This window comes from Dipodomys ordii, unplaced genomic scaffold, assembly GCF_000151885.1.
Source record: "Dipodomys ordii isolate 6190 unplaced genomic scaffold, Dord_2.0 Scaffold105, whole genome shotgun sequence".
Lineage (NCBI taxonomy): Eukaryota > Metazoa > Chordata > Mammalia > Rodentia > Heteromyidae > Dipodomys > Dipodomys ordii.
Genome location: NW_012267321.1, coordinates 1,217,730 through 1,235,633, shown reverse-complemented (window position 1 = coordinate 1,235,633; position 17,904 = coordinate 1,217,730). Strand labels below are relative to the sequence as shown.

At 57.3% G+C, this 17,904-nt stretch overlaps 2 protein-coding genes across 7 annotated transcripts; one reads left to right on the top strand and one right to left on the bottom strand.

The window, feature by feature from the left end:
- Nucleotides 1-170: 170 nt before the first annotated feature.
- On the bottom strand, nucleotides 171-9,636 carry Tbc1d17 (TBC1 domain family, member 17). Its single transcript, XM_013027676.1, has 17 exons — nucleotides 9,542-9,636; nucleotides 9,094-9,192; nucleotides 8,858-8,932; nucleotides 6,819-6,942; nucleotides 6,069-6,276; nucleotides 5,424-5,535; nucleotides 5,177-5,335; nucleotides 4,837-4,965; nucleotides 4,647-4,750; nucleotides 4,003-4,097; nucleotides 3,573-3,689; nucleotides 3,392-3,492; nucleotides 2,427-2,526; nucleotides 1,479-1,576; nucleotides 1,240-1,356; nucleotides 873-959; nucleotides 171-798 (listed from the first exon to the last, which is right to left on the bottom strand). The coding sequence occupies exons 1-17, from the start codon at nucleotides 9,560-9,562 to the stop codon at nucleotides 601-603; spliced, it is 1,944 nt and encodes a 647-aa protein (XP_012883130.1). The 5' UTR covers nucleotides 9,563-9,636; the 3' UTR covers nucleotides 171-600.
- Nucleotides 9,637-9,995: 359 nt separating this feature from the next.
- Akt1s1 (AKT1 substrate 1 (proline-rich)) lies at nucleotides 9,996-16,379 on the top strand. 6 transcript variants are annotated; one of them, XM_013027717.1, is made up of 6 exons: nucleotides 10,652-10,684; nucleotides 11,034-11,371; nucleotides 13,194-13,579; nucleotides 14,562-14,639; nucleotides 14,729-14,898; nucleotides 15,476-16,379. In XM_013027717.1, exons 3-6 carry the CDS (start codon nucleotides 13,201-13,203, stop codon nucleotides 15,617-15,619), a joined length of 771 nt encoding a protein of 256 aa, XP_012883171.1. In that variant the 5' UTR covers nucleotides 10,652-10,684; nucleotides 11,034-11,371; nucleotides 13,194-13,200; the 3' UTR covers nucleotides 15,620-16,379. The 6 variants fall into 6 exon arrangements, with proteins under 6 accessions (XP_012883172.1, XP_012883168.1, XP_012883169.1 ...); XM_013027718.1 differs by lacking the exons at nucleotides 10,652-10,684; nucleotides 11,034-11,371 and adding an exon at nucleotides 9,996-10,211; XM_013027714.1 differs by lacking the exon at nucleotides 11,034-11,371 and having other exon boundaries at nucleotides 10,599-10,656.
- Nucleotides 16,380-17,904: the final 1,525 nt, after the last annotated feature.

The window sequence follows — 17,904 nt, the reverse complement described above, 5'->3', positions numbered from 1 at the left end:
TCTGGAATGGAGGCCTCCTCCCCCCAACTTCCAACGGCCGCGTGACCCTGCAGCCACCCCCGGGAGGGGGCCCGGCTGACACTGGCCACTCAGCTCCTAATGGCTTTCCACCCGGCCACCGCTTAAGCGCCGAAGAGCCCGTCTAAAAAGTAAGAGACAGCAGCCCTGACTGCAAGCAGGTTAAACACGAGTTTATTTTTTCACATAAGCAGTAGCTGGGAGGCCAGGCTCGAGTGGTGGCCGTGGGATTCAACAGGCCTCCACACACCAGTGTCCTGGGGGCCTTGCCCCGCCAACAATCTCCAAGGGGCTACCCAGGCCTGAGCTCCGGTCTTCGCACCTCCGGGGCCACGCCCTTGCTGCGCCACAGGGCCCACCTCTCGTGCCTCATTGGCCAGGCCCGGTGACGTGGTCACACCTGGCTCAGGAAGCCATCCCCCATCGTGCGGAAGTCAATGCCAGCTGCTATGACCCCCAATACGAGGCCAACCGAGCAAAAATGTCAGTTTACTGAGAGCAGCCAATCAGGAGTCGCCGCCCTGGCAGATCCTGCCCAGGCGGGGTCCAGGCCCCAGCGGCTGAGCCTAGAAGGCTGGGCCTCTAGGCGTTGGTGCTGTCCTCCTCCTCCGGCAGGATCTCCAGGCTGCTGTCTGGCTGCGGGGCTGCCTCTGCGGGAGCTGGTGGGGCTTGTGGGGCTCGCCCAGGTGATAGAGGCAGCAGGGAGGCGGGGGGCGAAGGGCTGTGGGGCTCAGAGGGTGGCACCAGACCCAGGACTTCTTGCACGTTGTGGGGCAGCTCCTGGAGGAGCAGGGAGGATGAAAATCAAGCTTTGGGGAGAAGAGGGAGGGGAGGGGGAAGGAGGGGGGACTCACTGGGCAGGCGGTGAGCTGTCGGTACAGGGCTTCGGCCCGCTTCAGCACATCCTCCACGCTCAGCTTCATGGTCAGCTCGTTGATGTGCTGCGGGAGGGGGAGGTCAGACCTGCGGCTGCCCCTACTACCATCCCCACAGGCGCCCGCCCTCCTCCTCCCTCCCACTCTTCCATGTGCCCTGCCCCCCCAGGACCCCTCCCATTCCCACTTCCCCCACAGGAGCCCTGCCTCCTCCACAGCCTCCCCCAGCCCCATTCCCCCCACAGGAGCCCTGCCTCCTCCACAGACCCCCTCCCTCCACAGACCCCCAGTCCCACTCCCCCTACAGGCACCCTGGCTCCACACAGGAGGCTGGAGGAACCCTTACTTTAAGGATCTCATTAGAGCCAAAACCAGACAGCATGAGCGTGTCCCGTTCCATGTCCAGAATGGCACAAGCCACCAGTAGGTGCAGATTGGGGCCAGGAAGTCCTGTCCACAGCACCTGGAAGGGGGGGGGGGCAGAAGAGACTTCTGTCTGGGGTTCTACTCAGGTCTGCCTCCCACCCGCCCAGCTCCTCCCCCTTCTCCTTCCTCCTCCCCTTCCATCCAAGCTGGTTGACACACCTCCCACAGCCGCAGAATGTCGGGGAAAGGGAACTCTCTCTTGAACCAGATGAGCAGCCACCGGAAGCAGAAGCAGAGAGAGCCAGAGTCCTGTGAGTCTGCAGAGGACAGAGGTTTGTTGGGCCACGAGACGGTGAGTGGCACTGATTTCCACATTTCTCCCCTGCCCTGTTCCAGGTCAGCAGGGCCAGCCACTGAGAAGTGACCCAGACTGTCCCAGACCCACCAGGGCAGCTAACATGTGTGGCCACACAGGGGACCTTTTCCACCCTGCCTGTCCCCTTTACTCAGGTTGGCCTCAGGTCTTAGGAGGATCCTGGGATCCTCAGGCCTCAGCCTGCTGAGGAGTTAGGATTACAGGCGTGAGCTAGCTCAGCACCCAGCCCAACACATTTATTTCCTTGTTACTAAGTAGAGGAATACATCATTTCTCCCCACAGTCAGTCCTGCCGCGTCCTTGAGGAAACATCCACTCAAGAGTTCTCCTTAGTTTGTTATCTGACTTTCCAGCACTTTTCACAAAGAAGAGATGAGAAAGGAAGTTTCTGGCCAGGTTATGGGGCCTGAGAAGCAGTTTCAGACCTAGCCCAGGTGAGCCAGAGCTGGCTGAGAAGAGCAAGAACCCACTTTGGGGGTAAGGGAAACCTTATTTCTGAAAAGTACCAGCAACACCTAGAACACAGTTGACACAACTTGGGAGGCAGTGAGTGTGGCAGGTCAGCTGGGTGCCCGGCTCTATCAGGTGCCACGATCCGTGCTTGCAGAGGCTCTGCTCACAATGCCCAGGCCACGCACGCGTACCCAGAAGCCTTAGGTTCTGGGAAATATGGGATGTTTCTCTAGTTCTTATCAAGTCCTAGTGTTCTCTGTGGCTACTGACAGGGAAGTTCTGGCCAGGTCCCCGGTCCCACGTCCCATGCCCACCTACCTGCCACCCTAGAGACATACCCAGGAAGTCGCAGAGTGGCTGGTCCAGCACCCTCAGGAGCAGCAGAAGTTGGCCAAGCTGCCGCTTCATGGTCTCCTGGCTCTCCTCAAAGTTTCCCTGCTGTGGGGGGAGTGTGGCAGTGGAAGGTAGATGAAGGGCCAGAAGCTGTTGTGTGTGTGTGTGTGTGTATGAATACTGAAGTTTGAACTCAAAGTCTTTTTTTTTTTTTTTTGGTCAGTCATGGGGCTTGAACTCTGGGCCTGGACGCTGTCCCTCAGCTCTTCAGCTCAAAGCAAGCACTTGAGCCACAGAGTCACTTTGGGCTTTTTCTACTTACGTGGTGCTGAGGAATTGAACCCAGGGCCTCATGTATGCAAGACAAGCACTCTACTACTGAACCACCTTCCCAGCCCCTGAACTCAGAGTCTTTTGCTCATGCCTCCAGCTCTGTGTGTGTGTGTGTGTGTGTGTGTGTGTGTGTGCGTACCCTGCTACTGGTACTTGACCTCCAGGCCTCTGCTTTTCATGCTAACAGCTGGCACTCTATCACTTGAGCCATGCCTTCAGTTTCAACTCTTTGCTGGCTAATTGTAGATATTTACTTTTCTGTCAAGGCAGGCTGAACTGCAATCTTCAGAGATCTCAGCCTCCTGAGTAGCTAGGATTATATGTGTGAGCACTGATGTCCAGCTCTTTTTGCTTTTGTTATTTTCCAGTAGAGTCTTAGTGTTTATAACTGGGCAGGCCTGCACTGCTTACACTTCCTGGACTAGCTGGGATGAACGGTGCATACCTCTGTGCCCAACTATAGGTATGGAAGGGAGTTTTGAGAACTTTCTGCCCAGGCTGACGTCAGACCATGATCCTCCCAATCTCAGGCTCCTGAGAAGCTAGGATCACAGGTGGGAGTCACTGTCCTCACCTGGGAACCCTCACTCTGGAGGGCCTGCCCGTCCCCTGAACCCCCCTTCCCCCCGAGCCTCACCACAAGCTCCATGAAGCCACAGAAACACCAGAAGGCATCAACCTCATTCTGAAGGACGTAGAGGATGGGGGACAGGAGGTCACTCATGCCCTGGACATAACCTGACGGAACACAGGGTCAGGGGATGGCCCCAGGCCTGCGCCGCCCCGGGGGCCTCGCCCCCACCCCCAGGGCACCTCACCGAGGTCGAAGTGGTACATGCAGTAGGTGAGGAGGATGTCATTGAGCAAACCCAGCCCTGGGTTCTCTGGGCCCTCGTAGAATTTGTTGGTCCTGTCCGTGCGGCTCACGTCTCTCTCTGTAGGGGCCCGATGCAGAAGCAAACGCAAGACAGGTGAGTGGACTCATCCCTGCTGGCCGCCATGCTTCCTATGGGCTCTCGTCCACCCTGCAGCTGTCCCTGCTGACCACATACGGGGAGACCAAGGCCCAGACAGGCAAGAGCAGGATCTGCGGGTGGGAGCTGACAGGATCCCAAGCCCCTGTCCCATGTCCTGGTCCATGTGCCAACACTGCCACCAGTGCCATCTTCATCTCCCTCTGAGATGAGCCCTCTGCCTTTGCCCCCTGTACCACAGACCACAGCTCTCCCTCCTCCACGTGGTACCCACCAATAAGGCTGCGGTAGCCGTGCAGCAGCGAGTTTCTCCGTTCCTGCTCGGGGCTCACCGACTTCCACTGTAACTTCATTCGAAAATACTCATCTCTGAGGGGCGGGTGGGAGATGACAGATCCTGGCTCTCCCCCACCCTACCCCCCAAGTCCCAGTCACTCCACAGCCCTGCTCCACCTACCAAGATCCAAGGCACATTTGCCACCCCTCCTCCCCCTTCTGACAGTCTACCTCAAGACTTGGGGGAGGCTGGCACCTCTGTTAGAAAGTATACCAGGGACAGGAAGAGTAGGGTACAGCTGTACCCATGAAGCCCAGCAAAGGGGCTAGTCACAGCCAGTACATGACACACATGAGGAATGAGGTGAGAGGGGCCCCATGGGGGAGACTAAACACACTGTAAAGCTGTGATTATTAAAGCAGTATGGCACAGGGATGAAAACAGCATGGGAGACAGGAGCTGGTCCATACGAGCAGGAGGGGTCTGTCTGGCTGGTTCACCATTGTGCCTGGCAACCACGTGGCAGACTTGTCACACGGGTCTGTGGAACAGTCCTATTGGCCGTCCATGGTGTCCCTACGCAGCTCAAGGCCAAGCCTCACAGGAGACATGAAAGCCTGAGGCTCCGTTTTCCCACTCACGTTTTCCTGCGCACATGGGCCTTGTGTTCCTCAGCTGAGTCCTCCCAGCTGAAGTAGCCCAAGAGGAACTTCCAGGCCTCTCGCCGCAGGCTGGGGCTCAGTCCCTGGGGATGGAGTGGGACAGTTCATGGGGGCTTCCTCCTAAGCCACCCACCACCCGAGGCCTGTCTCCCCACCTACCCATGCTCACCCCGGAGAAGATCCGGTTCTTCAACTCAGGCACGTGCTGCAGGCGGCCGTCGGGGCTCATGTGGCGCGCCCACTCCTCCTCTGTGACCGGAGAAGCCCGCTCCACAGTGGGCCGGGGCCCCAGCTCCACCTGCAGAGCCCAAGATGGCTGAGTCCCTGCCCCGTCCCCATCTCCAGGTAGCACTAAACCCTCATGTGGACAAAGCCTCAAGTCAGGGGAGGAAGCCTCAGGAATCCTCTGTGCCCAGCTCACCCACAGGTGCTAGCAAGTCACTCCTTATACGACCCCAGGAGGAAACTGTGGCCCAGAGGAAGGAAGTCACCTGACAGCAGATACTCACACAGGAGATGACCTCGAACCCAGGCTCGGCTTCATCATCGGGAGGCGGGAGGTCAGGAGAGGAGGCCCCCTCGGGGTGCGGCTGGAGGGCTCCCCGGAAGAAGTTGGTCACCCGGGAGAAGCTGCTGAAGGTCGTGGAGTAAGGGTCCTGCAGGAAGCGCTGGGGACAAGGAGGAAAAGTTGTCACGGCTCCCACGTAGGCTGCGCCCCGCCCGCACCCTGCCAGGCGCAGAGGCAAGGACACTCACAGACACCACATTGGAACTGTCCTGGTCGAAGAGCTGCAGGTGGTGGAAGGAGTTGGAGAGGGCGGAGGAGTCATGGGGGAAGACAAGGTAGAGGCGGGAGTCCTGTGGGGAGCTGGGAGGCGGGAGGGATGCACAGGTGACACACGGTGGAAGGCCCAGTGTCCTGGGTTGTCCCTACCTACACTTGTTCCAGTGTCCTAGCTACCCTGAGAATGCCTCATTCCCGTGTATGTAATTGCAGGGAGAGGGCAGAGATCAGAGCTGGAACTCAGTGGGTCCCACATGACCCAAGGCTGTCCAATGAGGGCCTTCCATTTCCCTGGCCAGGATAACTGACTCAGGAAAGAGCCAATTAAGAAGCAGCCCTGGGGTTTTGTTCCACTAGACCAAGAGAGTTTTCTCTCCACTGGGACTGTTAAGCCAGGGCTGCTCATGGCCTGAGGATAACAGGACCTCAGAGAGAAAGGGCAACTCTTGGTCTTGCCTGAAATGAACACTATTTTCTCAGTTACATGAGTCAATTTCTTTTTCTTCTTTGACATCAATTTGAACTCTGGTGTTTCACAACACAGCCCTGAGGGTTGGGCTGCAGCTTCGGGGAGGTGGGGTGGGGGGGACCGAGATCCTGGCCGTCAGGTAGCTCACCTGGCCAACAGCAGGTAGCGGCTGAGGACGCGGAGCAGGGCGCGGGTGCCCCCATGGTGGAAGTGTAGCGCAGGCAGGGAGCCTCCAGCCTGGGTCACCAGGACCAAGTAGGCCCAGCTGAGGCCTGGCTTGGAGCGGCGGATGGACTTCAGCTCCCCCAGACTGACTGAGAAGGCCCAGGGGCCCCGGGGAGAGTTAGGCTCTGCACCTGGAGACAGGGGGAATGGCATGCTGCTGGGGGCAATGCAGGAGGCAGGGGCCAGAGCAAGCTGATGCCAGTCAGTCTCACCTCTAACCTGCTCTTCACCCATACCTGAGCCACAACAGAGGGACCAAATATACTCCAAATATTCTCCAATATGCCCAGAGTTTCTTGTTTCTGGCCTGACGCAGGCATCTCTTTGAAATGGGAGAGAAAACTTCCCAGTGTCTCTCAGAGCCCAGCTCTGAAAATGCCTCTCCCCAAACGGCCTTGCCTCTCTCCTAATAATAACTCAGTATTCCATTTTGATGCCCCAAGTCCTCTTCAGGTCCAAGAAGGTGTAGCTAGCTGCATCCCCGTGGCCTGGCAACCTTCAGGGAGGGGAATTATGAAGGTGCCCAGGGCCAATTCACTCTGTTTCCCAGGGGCCGGAAAGCCCAGGTAGCCATGTTTAGTGTGGGCAGAAAGCCCATACTGGAACCATGAGTACTAAGGGCAAGATAGGTCTCACTTGCCCAGGTGGTAATGTCAAGCACTGATCAGCATACCTTTCTTGGGCTCTGAATGGAGGGGCCGTGGCCTCACAGTGCTGATGACGGCCCAATCAGGTTCATAGCCTGGGTCAAAGGTGGGTTCCTCCTCAGAGGTACCAGACTCAGCCCCACTGGAGTCCTTGGGGGAAGAAAGGAGAAAGAGGGGCTGTGGACTCAGGTTCTAGATTAGAGCCTCAAGGTCCTGTTAGAAGGTAGGAGTAGGGCTGGGATGGTGGCTCAGTGGTAGAGCGCTTGCCTTGCATGCCTGAGGCCCTGGGTTCGATTCCCCAGCACCACATAAGATAAAAGCCGGAAGCGGCGCTGTGGCTCAAGTAGTAGAGCGCTAGCCTTGAGCTGAAGAGCTGAGGGACAGTGCCCAGGCCCAGAGTTCAGGACCCACGACCGGACCCAAAAAAAAAAGAAAAAGAAAAAGAAGGCAGGAGTAGAGTGCTGGCCTAACACATATAAGTTCTAGGGATTAGGGCCTCAGCTTGGGAGAGGAGAGAAAAACAACACAAAGCCACAGGCAAATGAGCACAAGCAGCAGGATTCTTACTAACAGTTTTTTATTTTTTGGTCCGGTCGTGGGGCCTGAACTCTGGGCCTGGACGCTGTCCCTCAGCTCTTCAGCTCAAGGCTAGCACTCTACCACTTGAGCCACAGCAGCACTTCTGGCTTTTTTTCCCCCTGCTTATGTGGTACTGAGGAATTGAACCCAGGGCCTCACGCATGCAAGGAGAGTGCTCTACCACTGAGCCACCTTCCCAGACCCCTAACAGTTTTGTAAAAGGCATAAAACCCCAAGAACCCACCGAACTAGTAAGTGAAGAATTGCTCATGGCACCCTAAAATGTGAAAGTTAGGGGTTAGAGGTGTGGCTCAGGTGGTAGAGCAATAGCCAATGAGCAAAAGCATCAGGTACTGAGTTTGAGTCTTGATCTCAGAAGAAAACAGAAAAGATGAAAATACTAGCTGGGTGATGGTGGTGGCTCAAACCTGTAATCCTAGCTATTCCTTTTTTTTTTTTTGTCGGTCGTGGGGCTTGAACTCTGGACCTGGGCGCTGTCCCTCAGCTCTTCAGCTCAAGGTGAGCGCTCTACCACTTGAGCTACAGCGCCACTTCCGCTTTTCTGGTGGTTTATTGGTGATAGGAATCTCATGGTCTCTCCTGCCCGGGCTGGCTTTGAACCACGATCCTCAGATCTCTGCCTCCTGAGTAGCTAGGAGCCACCAGTGCCAGGCAATCCTAGCTATTCTAGAGACTGAGATCTGCAGTCCAAAGCTCCATGCAGAATAGTCTGTGAGACTCCAATTAAGTACCAAAAAGCCAGAAGAGAAGGTGTAGCTCAAGTGATAGAGCACTAGCTTTAGGCAAAACAAGCTAAGGGAGAGCATCAGACTCTGAGTTTATGCCCTTAGTTTTGGCACAAAAAAAGTGAAAGCACTATATTATTCAACTTCAAGAAGAAACCAAGTATAAACACATGCTATACAACGGAAATCCTGAAAATGCCATAAAAGATGGTTGGTGTGACACAAGGAGAAGGCCCTGAGTTCAAACCCCCAACTAAAAGAGGCTAAACAACCCTGCAAATACACTGGGCCATAATGCACTTACATTCCTATAGTACCAGTAAGGGAAATAATACTAGGTTGAAGGGACTGCTGGACAGACTCCAGGAAATCTGCAGATGAGAGCTGTCCTGAGAGCTGAGGAAGTGCTGTTGATGCCCATGAAGGATAAGGAGGAAGGATGGATTGTGGCAGATAAGGCAAGAGATGAGAGCCTCAAGTGGGCCTGGCCTTGATGGCGTACTGCAACAGGAATATGTCACACTACAAGCAACTGGAAGCCAGGCTGTTGCCCCTTCTCTTGCACCAGGGCTCCCTCAGGAATAAAGAGGGAGGGGCATCTCTCCTTTCCCACAGACAAGGAAACAGAGGAGCAGAGAGGACCTAGTTTCCAGCCAGGCTCCCACAGCAATGTTTCATTCAATGCCTTCCACCGCTGCGTCCAGAAAAGATGAACAAAAAGGGGAAAGCCGGAAGCCTACCTTCTTGGAGAAGAGGATCTGCGTGGAATCTCCGGCCTCCTCCACCGGGGCCCAGTGCAGGAGGACGTCATTGTCCTGAGGGAAGTGAGGGGGACTTGGTGGGTCTCCCACCCCAAAGTCTTTCGCTGTCCACAGCCCGACCTCATTCTAGTTCCCACCCCGGTCTTCCGAAGATCTCCTCAGGTTGACTTCCCTCCCGCCTGGGGCCCGCCCAGCCCAGATCCCTTCGGCCTCACCTTCTCCACAACACGAATGACGCCCGCGATGAGGGAACCCGAGTCCTGGTGCTTCTTGGCGCTTGTGTGTAGGTACACACCGCCCTTCTCAAACACCACCTGCAGGAGGGACTTAGTAAGCACCCGGCAGGTGCAACCAATAGGAACGGCCTGGGGGGAGGAACTAATGCAGGGAAGGCGGGGCCAGAGACGCAGAGCGGAGGCGTGGTCAGGCTCAGAGACCCGCCCAGCGTTCGGTGTCAGCGCGCATTCCAAGGGGGCGGGGCTAAGAAATGCTGTCTCCCTCCGGACCGTGGAGGGAAGGGTGACAGCGCGTTTATGGCGGGACGGCGTTTGCCGAGGCTCTGCCTGGTCATCAGCGTCCCCACACGCCACGAGAGAGAAACACATTACGAGACGGGGGCGTTTCGTATAGGCGCAAGCCAGGGAATGGGGTCAGGGTACTTACCCTGTAGCCGGATTCTTCCATAGCCGCCGCTGAGGCCCCACTCTCCCGGCCAGCTCCTTTTCCGGGTCAACGTGTTGTCACATCCGGAGAGAGCACTCCCCTCCAAGCTAGCCAAATGGTAACACTCCTACCTTACTGGAGCTGGAGTGGACGAAACCATCTGTCAAAATGGGGGAGACCAGTAATACAAAAAAAATCTAGTCACATGACAGGCGGCGAGCGTGGAGGCCGCCAGCGATAATACGCATGCGTAGTGCTTCCACTCGCGCCACGAAGTAAACAAGTGGGTGGATCCCAGAGCGCCATACCTCGGGCCTCCCGCGCTCCCGGGAACGCCCACCTCCTCCATCTTGTGTACTGGCACCGACGCTAAGGCACGTGCCATTTTGCTCGAGGGCACAGCCGTAGCCAGCCGGCCGCGGCCATGTTAGTGCGGGGCACCGCAGCGAGGTGTTGGAAAAGGGGAACAGATAAGGGAAAAGGTGAGAGGAGCTGTTCAGCCGCAGAGGCGCTGAGGGACGAAGCCGCCAGCGGCCCCGGAGACGAAGCCGCCCCCGATGAGTTCCTGAGTCACCGCGGAAAGTGGGTGGAGCCGCCATTTTGAAGCTGGGCAAACCGAAGCAAGAACTACTGCCATATTGGATCTTTGACAGCTTGATGCGGAAGGGGGGTAGGTTGGAGGGAGGGAGAGCCCACATACATGGTGGACAGGTGAAACCCGACTGACTGTCATGTTGCGGACGGACACCGTGCCCTTCGCGTCTAAAAACTCGATTACCAGCGAAGGGACGTGTGGTGGCTTCCTCGGTTTATTACGGTCCTGGGTGAACATGTGCGGACAGCCATCTTTCTTGGGGGCAATCAAACTGGTCTAGGCTAGTTTCTGCCTCAGGCGATCCCTCACACCATCTTCCTTATGGGCATTCTGCTTTTTGTCATTGTCCACTAATGTGGATGAAGCCTCCGTGTCCGCCATATTTGTCTTGGGTGGCCCCGGAAAGGGAGGTGGGGTGTGCGCCGAGGAGGCGGGACATGCAGGCGGAAGTGACGTGGGGCGCCGCCATGCCTTTTGAGGGCGGTGACGGCGCCTGGCCGTCCATGCTGGCTCCGGGCACGTGAGTGGAGGCGGCGTTGTGAACCCGGGTATGGGGAAGCTTTGGCCGTACTGAGGTCGAGGGGCGCTGGGAGAGAGTGCGGCTAACGGGAGGGGCCCAGCTGGCATTGGTTAGGGGTCAGCTCGTCCAGCGACCCTCGGTTGAGTGCTGGAACAGAGTGTCCCACAGGAGCCTGTCGTGCCTTTCTCGAGGCAAATCGTAGACAGCCTCGTCTTTCAGGGCTCAGATCCATTTGGGGTGCTTAGCCTTGGGCGTGGGCAGTGTACGCACGGCTTCGCGGGGTCGTTCGGGGGGTTCAGGGAGCCCCTCACCCGGCCAAAGGCGGGACTTCCGGTCCTGGCCCCTCACCTGGGCGGGATTTCCTGTTTTCTTCCTAGACCCGTGGTTCTTGGCTGGCTCCCGGGCGTGGTGGGGTGCTGAGCCCGACGTTCAGCTCGCCCCAGCATGCCTTCACTCCCGATCTGTGGGGTGTCCCACTAGTGACTCTCGGTCACTGGCGGACACTCCCCTGGCTACACCTCTTGAGAGGCCTGTCACCTACGCCCCCCTCCTGGGAAGGTGGATATTCGTCTCCTGCCCCATCTGTCTCCAGGCCTCCGATCCTAGGAGGCGACAGGATTTCCTCCTGGAGGGAGGGCCAGGAGACTGCCACCACTTGGCTACTTTCCTGTCGGGTCACGGCCCCGAGTCCCCAGGCCTTCCCAGAGAGGTCCGTGTAAGTTGCCCTCTTCCTTTTTGCAAAACTCTGGCTGCTCTCTGAAGTGAGGGTACGGTCACGAGCCATTCACTTGGTTTCATCCCAAGATCTAGTGCAGAAATGACTGGGTCCTTTCCCTGGTATCATTTTAATGGAAGCCTCTTGTTTCCTAGGGACTGGAAAGTGAGAACCCAGGCTGGTGTGTCCTTGGGCAAATCACATCCTTGCCCTGAGCATCTCTTTCCTCCATCAGATGGGGGAAACCCTTGGGTCTCGTTATAGCTGTGTGCCTCCTGGGCAGTGTGGCAGTTTGTGTGAGCCTCACTTTTCCCTCCTGGAGGGCAAGACTATAATTTCTAAGGCAGCCAGGGTGGCTGGTGGGGATAAGAACAGGCTTAAGAGCCAGGTGTGGTCTGGTGGCTCAAACCTGTAATCCTTACTATTCAGGGGGCTGAGACTGAGATCATGCTTTGAAGTCAGCCCAGGTAGAAAAGCCAATTAACCAGCAAAAAAGCAGAGTCAGAGGTGTGGCTCAAGTGGTAGAGCACTAGCTGTGAGCAAAAAGCTGAGCAAGAGCCAGAGGTTCTGAGTTCAAGTTCTGGCTCTGGCTGTCCAAGTGATGACTGCAATTCTGCCTCTTTCTGGCCCTGAGGCTTAGTTGGCGGGGTGATGATCAGAGCCCTCATAGGGAGGGGAGGAAGGGCTCATGTGTGGGCCTTGCCTGGATTAGCCTTCCTCTTGTTCGGTTAGCAACTTCCATCTTGGTGAGTGAGCTAGGAGGTGAGAGGTATGCAGTCCTTGCACAAGTTAAGTTTCCAGCACATTGGCTCCCATGACTGACACTGATAAAGGCCTACACAATGAATTCTGTGTCCCAGGATGGGCTTGAACTCCTCTAATGCGTTCACTACCTCTTCAAAGAGGCTCCCTGCTGTCTGCTAACCCTATCTCAACTGCTTTGGTTAATGGGGAAGAAAGAGGCACAGAGACAACCAGTACGTGAGCCCAGGGCACACAGCAGTTTTCAGTCAGCATTCAGGTAGAAACCCAGCATTCTGCCTCTTGGTTTTCTCACTGTTGTAGTCTGCCTGGGGCCGGCCTGTCTGGAGGGGCATAGCGCCCTAGCCTGGGGGACTTAACAGACTGATGTAGGAGGCGGGCAGTGGTACAGCTGTCACCAGCTTGAATGACAGGAGCTGGAATGGAGGGAATGCAGGCGTCCAGAGAACTCTCTCAGGGAGAAAGGAGGTGTTTGGTGTGGGCATGCACACTGCTCTCCCCTTCCTCAGCTCCTACCCCAGGCCACCCAGTTGTGGGAGCAGACAGGGAAGGGGCTGGAACACGACACTCAGGCACTGTGGATGGCAGCCTGGGGTGAGGAAGAATCCCCTCCACAGGGCTGAGAGATTGGCAGTGCCAGGTGGGCCAGTGTCCGCCTCAGCAGGAGAGGACAGCAGGGTGGGAGCCGGGGCCCGGATTGTCTTTTAGCGTAAGCTGCAGCTGTAAGAGAGAAACAGCTGGGATCCATCGCAACCAGCTACTCTCTTCAGCCAGCTGGTCTCAAATGTCATCTTCTAGCATGGACTTGGTGGTGGGCAGGTCGCTACTGACAACTTTTCCTCCCACTTACTGGTATAAGCCACCTTGTCACTAGAGGCTGCGACCTCCAGGGTGAGGATGAGCCATGAGAGACATGGTGACACAGGATAGGTGGCGAGGAGGGAAGTAGGAAGTCTGGAGAAGGCACCACAGTCAGCCGGGACAAGCAGGGTGCCATGGGTGCTCAGTGCCCCACGGGCACCAGGCTATCCCAGTTCCCCTCTCCTGCTCTGGCCCACAGGGCGCGGATGGCGTCGGGGCGGCCGGAGGAGCTGTGGGAGGCTGTGGTGGGGGCTGCCGAGCGCTTCCGAGCCCGGACTGGCACAGAGCTGGTGCTGCTGACAGCCGCGCCCCCTCCACCCCCCCGCCCGGGGCCCTGCACCTACACTGCCCATGGCCGCGGAGCCCTGGCCGAGGCTGCCCGCCGCTGCCTCCATGACATCGCACAGGCCCACAAGGCGGCCGCTGCAGCCCGGCCCCCTGGACCCCCACCCGCCCCACAGCCACCCAGTCCTGTTCCCAGCCCACCCCGGCCAGCCCTGGCCCGAGAGGAGGAGGAGGAAGATGAGGATGAGCCCACAGAGACGGAGACCTCTGGAGACCGGCTGGGCGGCAGTGATAATGGAGGTGAGAGAGCTCTGGGTGGGGGCTCCATGGCCTGGCCCTGGTCAGCTCTCCAAATGGGGCTCTCCTGGGAGGGACACTGCCAATGACATTCATGTTGAGATCCCAAGATCCTCTAGGGAGGCTGGCTTAGAATGAGCTGCGTGTCCTCGGACCACTCAATTACCCTCTCTGAGCCTTATACCTATGTCCTAAAGTTAGTTTTTGTTGAGGCTCTTGGGAGCCTCAACGTTTTCACAAAGTCAGGGCTCCGAGCTAGTGGTCTCACCTTCCAGAAGAGCCACGGCCACAGAATACTAGGTGGTTTGCATGTGTGTGCGTGCATGAATTTGGAAGTTGGATACTTCCAAGACTGGACTGTAACGAGGCTTTGAGGAGTAGGAGTTCTTCATTTGTTATTACTCATGGCCAGTCTCCTCTCCATTGCTGAGAAAACCACACAGACTAGAGGACAGAGTACTAGGTTCAAATCCTCCTGGTGATGCCACTTTTTAAGCTATGAGCCCTCAGGCAGGTGATACAACCCACGTCTCCACCTGTGAAGCAGGAGCCATCTTCCATCCTGTCAGCGAGGTTTTTTTTTTGGGGGGGGGAGGTTCGTGGTGTGGGCCTGAACTCGGGGGCTGGGCCTTGTCCCTCAGCTCTTCAGCTTAGGGCTAGCACTCTACCACTTGAGCCACAGCGCCACTTCCAGCTTTTTCTGCTTATGTGGAGCTGAGGAACGAACCCAGGACCTCATGCATGCAAGGCAAGCACTCTGCCACTGAGCCACCTTCCCAGCCCTCAGCAAGGGTTTTGAGTCACACCATCCCAGACATGTTAGAGGTGTCTGGTCATGCTTGGTGTTGGCTCCCAAGGGGCAACAGGTGGACAGGAATGGCTCCATTGGTGACGAGGCTGGTGCCAGGCATAGCAGAGGCAATGGCCGGCTGTAGGCGGGGCATGTGGTATGGGCAGCCTGACCATGGGCCTGCGCCATCCACAGGGCTCTTCGTGATGGACGAGGACGCCACCCTCCAGGACCTGCCTCCCTTCTGTGAGTCAGACCCCGAGAGCACAGATGGTGAGTGTCCCCTGTCCCCGGCTCCCCCCGTCCCCCTGGGGCCTGGGACCTGTGCAGAGACGGGGCTGAAGTCGGCCATGGTTTTGCAGATGGCAGCCTGAGTGAAGAGACTCCAGCCGGCTCTACCACCTACTCGGTGCCCCCTGCCTCCGCACTGCCCACCCAGCAGTATGCCAAGTCCTTGCCCGTGTCTGTGCCTGTCTGGGCCTTCAAGGAGAAGAGGGCAGAGGCACGGTCCTCGGATGAAGAGAATGGGCCGGTGAGGGCAAGGGGGACTGGGCGGAGGGGGGGTGGGTCAGAGCCACTACCTCCAGGGATGCACTGTCATCCCGGGATTGGCCGTGGGGTCTCGCCAGAGCCCCTTGGCCCTGGATCCTGGTGCCTTGTGGGAAGCAGCTCCAGTTACTGGACACTCGGCCCTGAGGTCTGCCATGTCTGCTGTCCTCTCTTCTGCTCAGCCTCCTGGCTCCTGGGCCATGGCTGTTATTGGCTCAGGACCAGCCCTTTTGGTGGCCGTGTGATGTCCCCGCACTGTCATTGCATCTGGGCCCTTGATAACCCCTTATTTCCAGGCGAGACTGAGGCCATGGAGGTTCCCTGCTGGTGGGTGGCACGTGCACGCCTAATGGACGGCAGCCGTGGTGGCCCAGAGCGGGGCTGGCAAAGGGCAGAGCGGCTAGGAAGGCTTCCTGGAGGAGGTGGTGTCTGCGTGGGGTGCAGCAGCTCCTACCCCGGGCAGGACGAGGTGGACCAGGCACCAGAACCAGGGCGGGACGCGCTGGGCGGGCCTGGGCCCCCAGTGCAGGCTCTGACCCCTGGGGTCTCGGTTTCCGCAGCCTTCCTCGCCCGACCTGGACCGCATCGCGGCCAGCATGCGCGCACTGGTGCTGCGGGAGGCCGAGGACACCCAGGTCTTCGGGGACCTGCCTCGGCCGCGTCTCAACACCAGCGACTTCCAGAAGCTGAAGCGGAAGTACTGAGGCCCCAGGAGCAAGGCTCCGGGCCATGGCCGCCCGCCTCACACTACGCCCCCGCCCCGCCCCCGGGGCTGGCCAATCGGAGAGGGGTCCTGGCCCGGCCTTGGGGGGGGCCCAGCCAATCCCCAACTCCCTTCCGGCCCGCCGCCTCCGCATGAGGGGGCCCGGACTGTCCCGTTTCCTGATTGGTCCGTTGGCCTTTTTTCTGCCCAGCGACAGTCTCTTTCCTCGGTGGGATTGGCTCGTTCCCCGGGGGCGTGGCTAGTACTGAGCCGCTGTCGTTCTTTCAAGCCACGGAGTTTTGAGTCGCGCGACTGCTGCTCCGGGCCCGAAAGCGCCCGGCCGAGCCCCAGGATTGGCTAGTGGTGTCCACGGCCTGGTGACTGGGCAGCTCTTCCAAGCGACCGGCTCCGATCAGCCGCGCGGAGGCGTGGCCGAGCACCCCTGCCGAGCCCCGAATTTACACTACTGGGCCGGGTCTTTTTTTTTGCCCGTCCTCACAATTGTACCCCTACTTCTCAGGGATGGCCCAGTCCTGTCCCTGCGTGTCACCGGCCCGTCCCACAACAGCCTGCCAAACAATCTCTCTCGTCCTTGCGTTCAGGACGGTACCAGCTCTCGCCCCTTTCCCCCCACCCCCACAGGTGCCTTAAAGGGCCCTCGTCCACCCTAGGTGGGGGGCAGGGGCTTCACTCTCCTGCCCTGGCGTGGGGAAGAGAGTGGGGTGGGATTCGGGAGTTGGGAGGGGCGCTCTGAGATTAAAGTTTTACCTCTGATACACGAGTGTCAGGTGTTGAGTGCTGAACCTTTTCTAAAGCCAGAGAACATCGCCAAGCCAGAGGTGAAAAGGTTTGCCCCAGCCGGGCACCGGTAGCTCACGCCTGTCATCCTAGCTACTCAGGAGGCTGACATCTGAGGATCACGGTTCAAAGCCCGCCAGGGTAGGAAGGTCCATGAGACTCTTCAATAAACCGCTAGAAAACGGGAAGTGGTGCTGTGGTTCAAGTGGTAGAGCACTAGCCTTGAGCTGAAGAGCTGAGGGACAGCACCCAGGCCCAGAGTTCAAGCCCCATGGCCAACAACAACAACTAAAAGCTTTCCTCCCCGTTTTATGGATGAGAAAACGGGGATTCACAGGGAGAACAGTCCTGTGTTCATGGGCGGGATCTACATTATCAGGGGGATGACTGTTAGAACTGGAGTCTTTGAGGACTGGAGGCCAGGAATACCCACACAAGACCGCCTACTGGGCCTTGCCTGGCATGAATAGGCTGCCGGAGGGTAGACACTGGCTAGAAATTAGGGCTGGCAGAATTTAAGATGAGTATCAAGGGATGATGGATATTATTTACAAAGAATATGTATTTAGCCTGGCCCTGGTGGCTCATGCCTGTAATCCTAGCTACTCAGGAGGCTGAGATCTGAGGATCTCGGTTCAAAGCCAACCTGGGCAGGAAAGTCAGTGAGACTTAACTCCAATAAACCACTCGAAAACCGGAAGTGGTACTGTGGCTCAAGTGGTAGAGCACTCGCTTTGAGCTGAAGAGTGCAGGGACAGCGCCCAAGCCCAGAGTTCAAGCCCCACAACCGACAAAAAAAATATATATATATGTATGTATTTATTTATCTTCTATTGGTCACATAGTCCATTACAAAGTACCTGTTAGCCACAGACTTTTGCTGCCTTGTTATAAACACTATTTGCTCACACTATTTACTCAGTATAAATTCCCTCTTTCTTTTCCTCCGAAACAAATCCAGAGCTATCTGGACTTTTTTTTGTCTCCTAAACTGAAGTTCTGAATACCCCAAAATAAAGTCCTTTTTTTTTTAAAGAATGAATATAGAGTCTGGGAATGTGGCTTAGTGCTGGAGTGCTTGCCTAGCATGCATGAAGCCCTGGGTTCCATTCCTCAGTACCACATACACAGAAAAAGCTGAAAATGACGCTGTGGCTCAAGTGGTAGAGAGCTAGCCTTGAGCAAAAGAACCTCAAGGACAGTGTCCGGGCGCCGAGTTCAGCCCCTAAGACTGACACAAATAATTTAGGGCTAGGAGACTGAATAGCGTCTCACATCAGAACCCCTCCTGAGGAGTGCAAACAATGGCGATTTTACGCAGGGCTAGTTGCCTGCATCCATACGTTCGTTCTTAAGCTCTGGCAGGAACTGACCATCTTCACTGTAAGAGGGAACTGCGGCATGCGGGCAAAGGAGAACATCTTGCTGTGGCGGGCGCGATCGTGGGGTGGGGGCCCGGGTTTCTTCCATTGGCGAAAGGGATCACCG

Bases quoted from the DNA above. Each gene is read 5' to 3' on its own strand.
- Akt1s1 (XM_013027713.1), top strand. From the start codon at position 13,129: ATGGGTGCTCAGTGCCCCACGGGCACCAGGCTATCCCAGTTCCCCTCT. The intron at 13,580-14,561 runs GTGAGAGAGCTC...CGCCATCCACAG, and splicing joins GGGCGGCAGTGATAATGGAG to GGCTCTTCGTGATGGACGAG. The intron at 14,640-14,728 runs GTGAGTGTCCCC...ATGGTTTTGCAG, and splicing joins AGACCCCGAGAGCACAGATG to ATGGCAGCCTGAGTGAAGAG.
- Tbc1d17 (XM_013027676.1), bottom strand. From the start codon at position 9,562: ATGGAAGAATCCGGCTACAGG. The intron at 3,493-3,572 runs GTGAGGTGCCCT...GTGTTCCGTCAG, and splicing joins CATGTACCACTTCGACCTCG to GTTATGTCCAGGGCATGAGT. The intron at 799-872 runs GTGAGTCCCCCC...CTGCTCCTCCAG, and splicing joins GACAGCTCACCGCCTGCCCA to GAGCTGCCCCACAACGTGCA.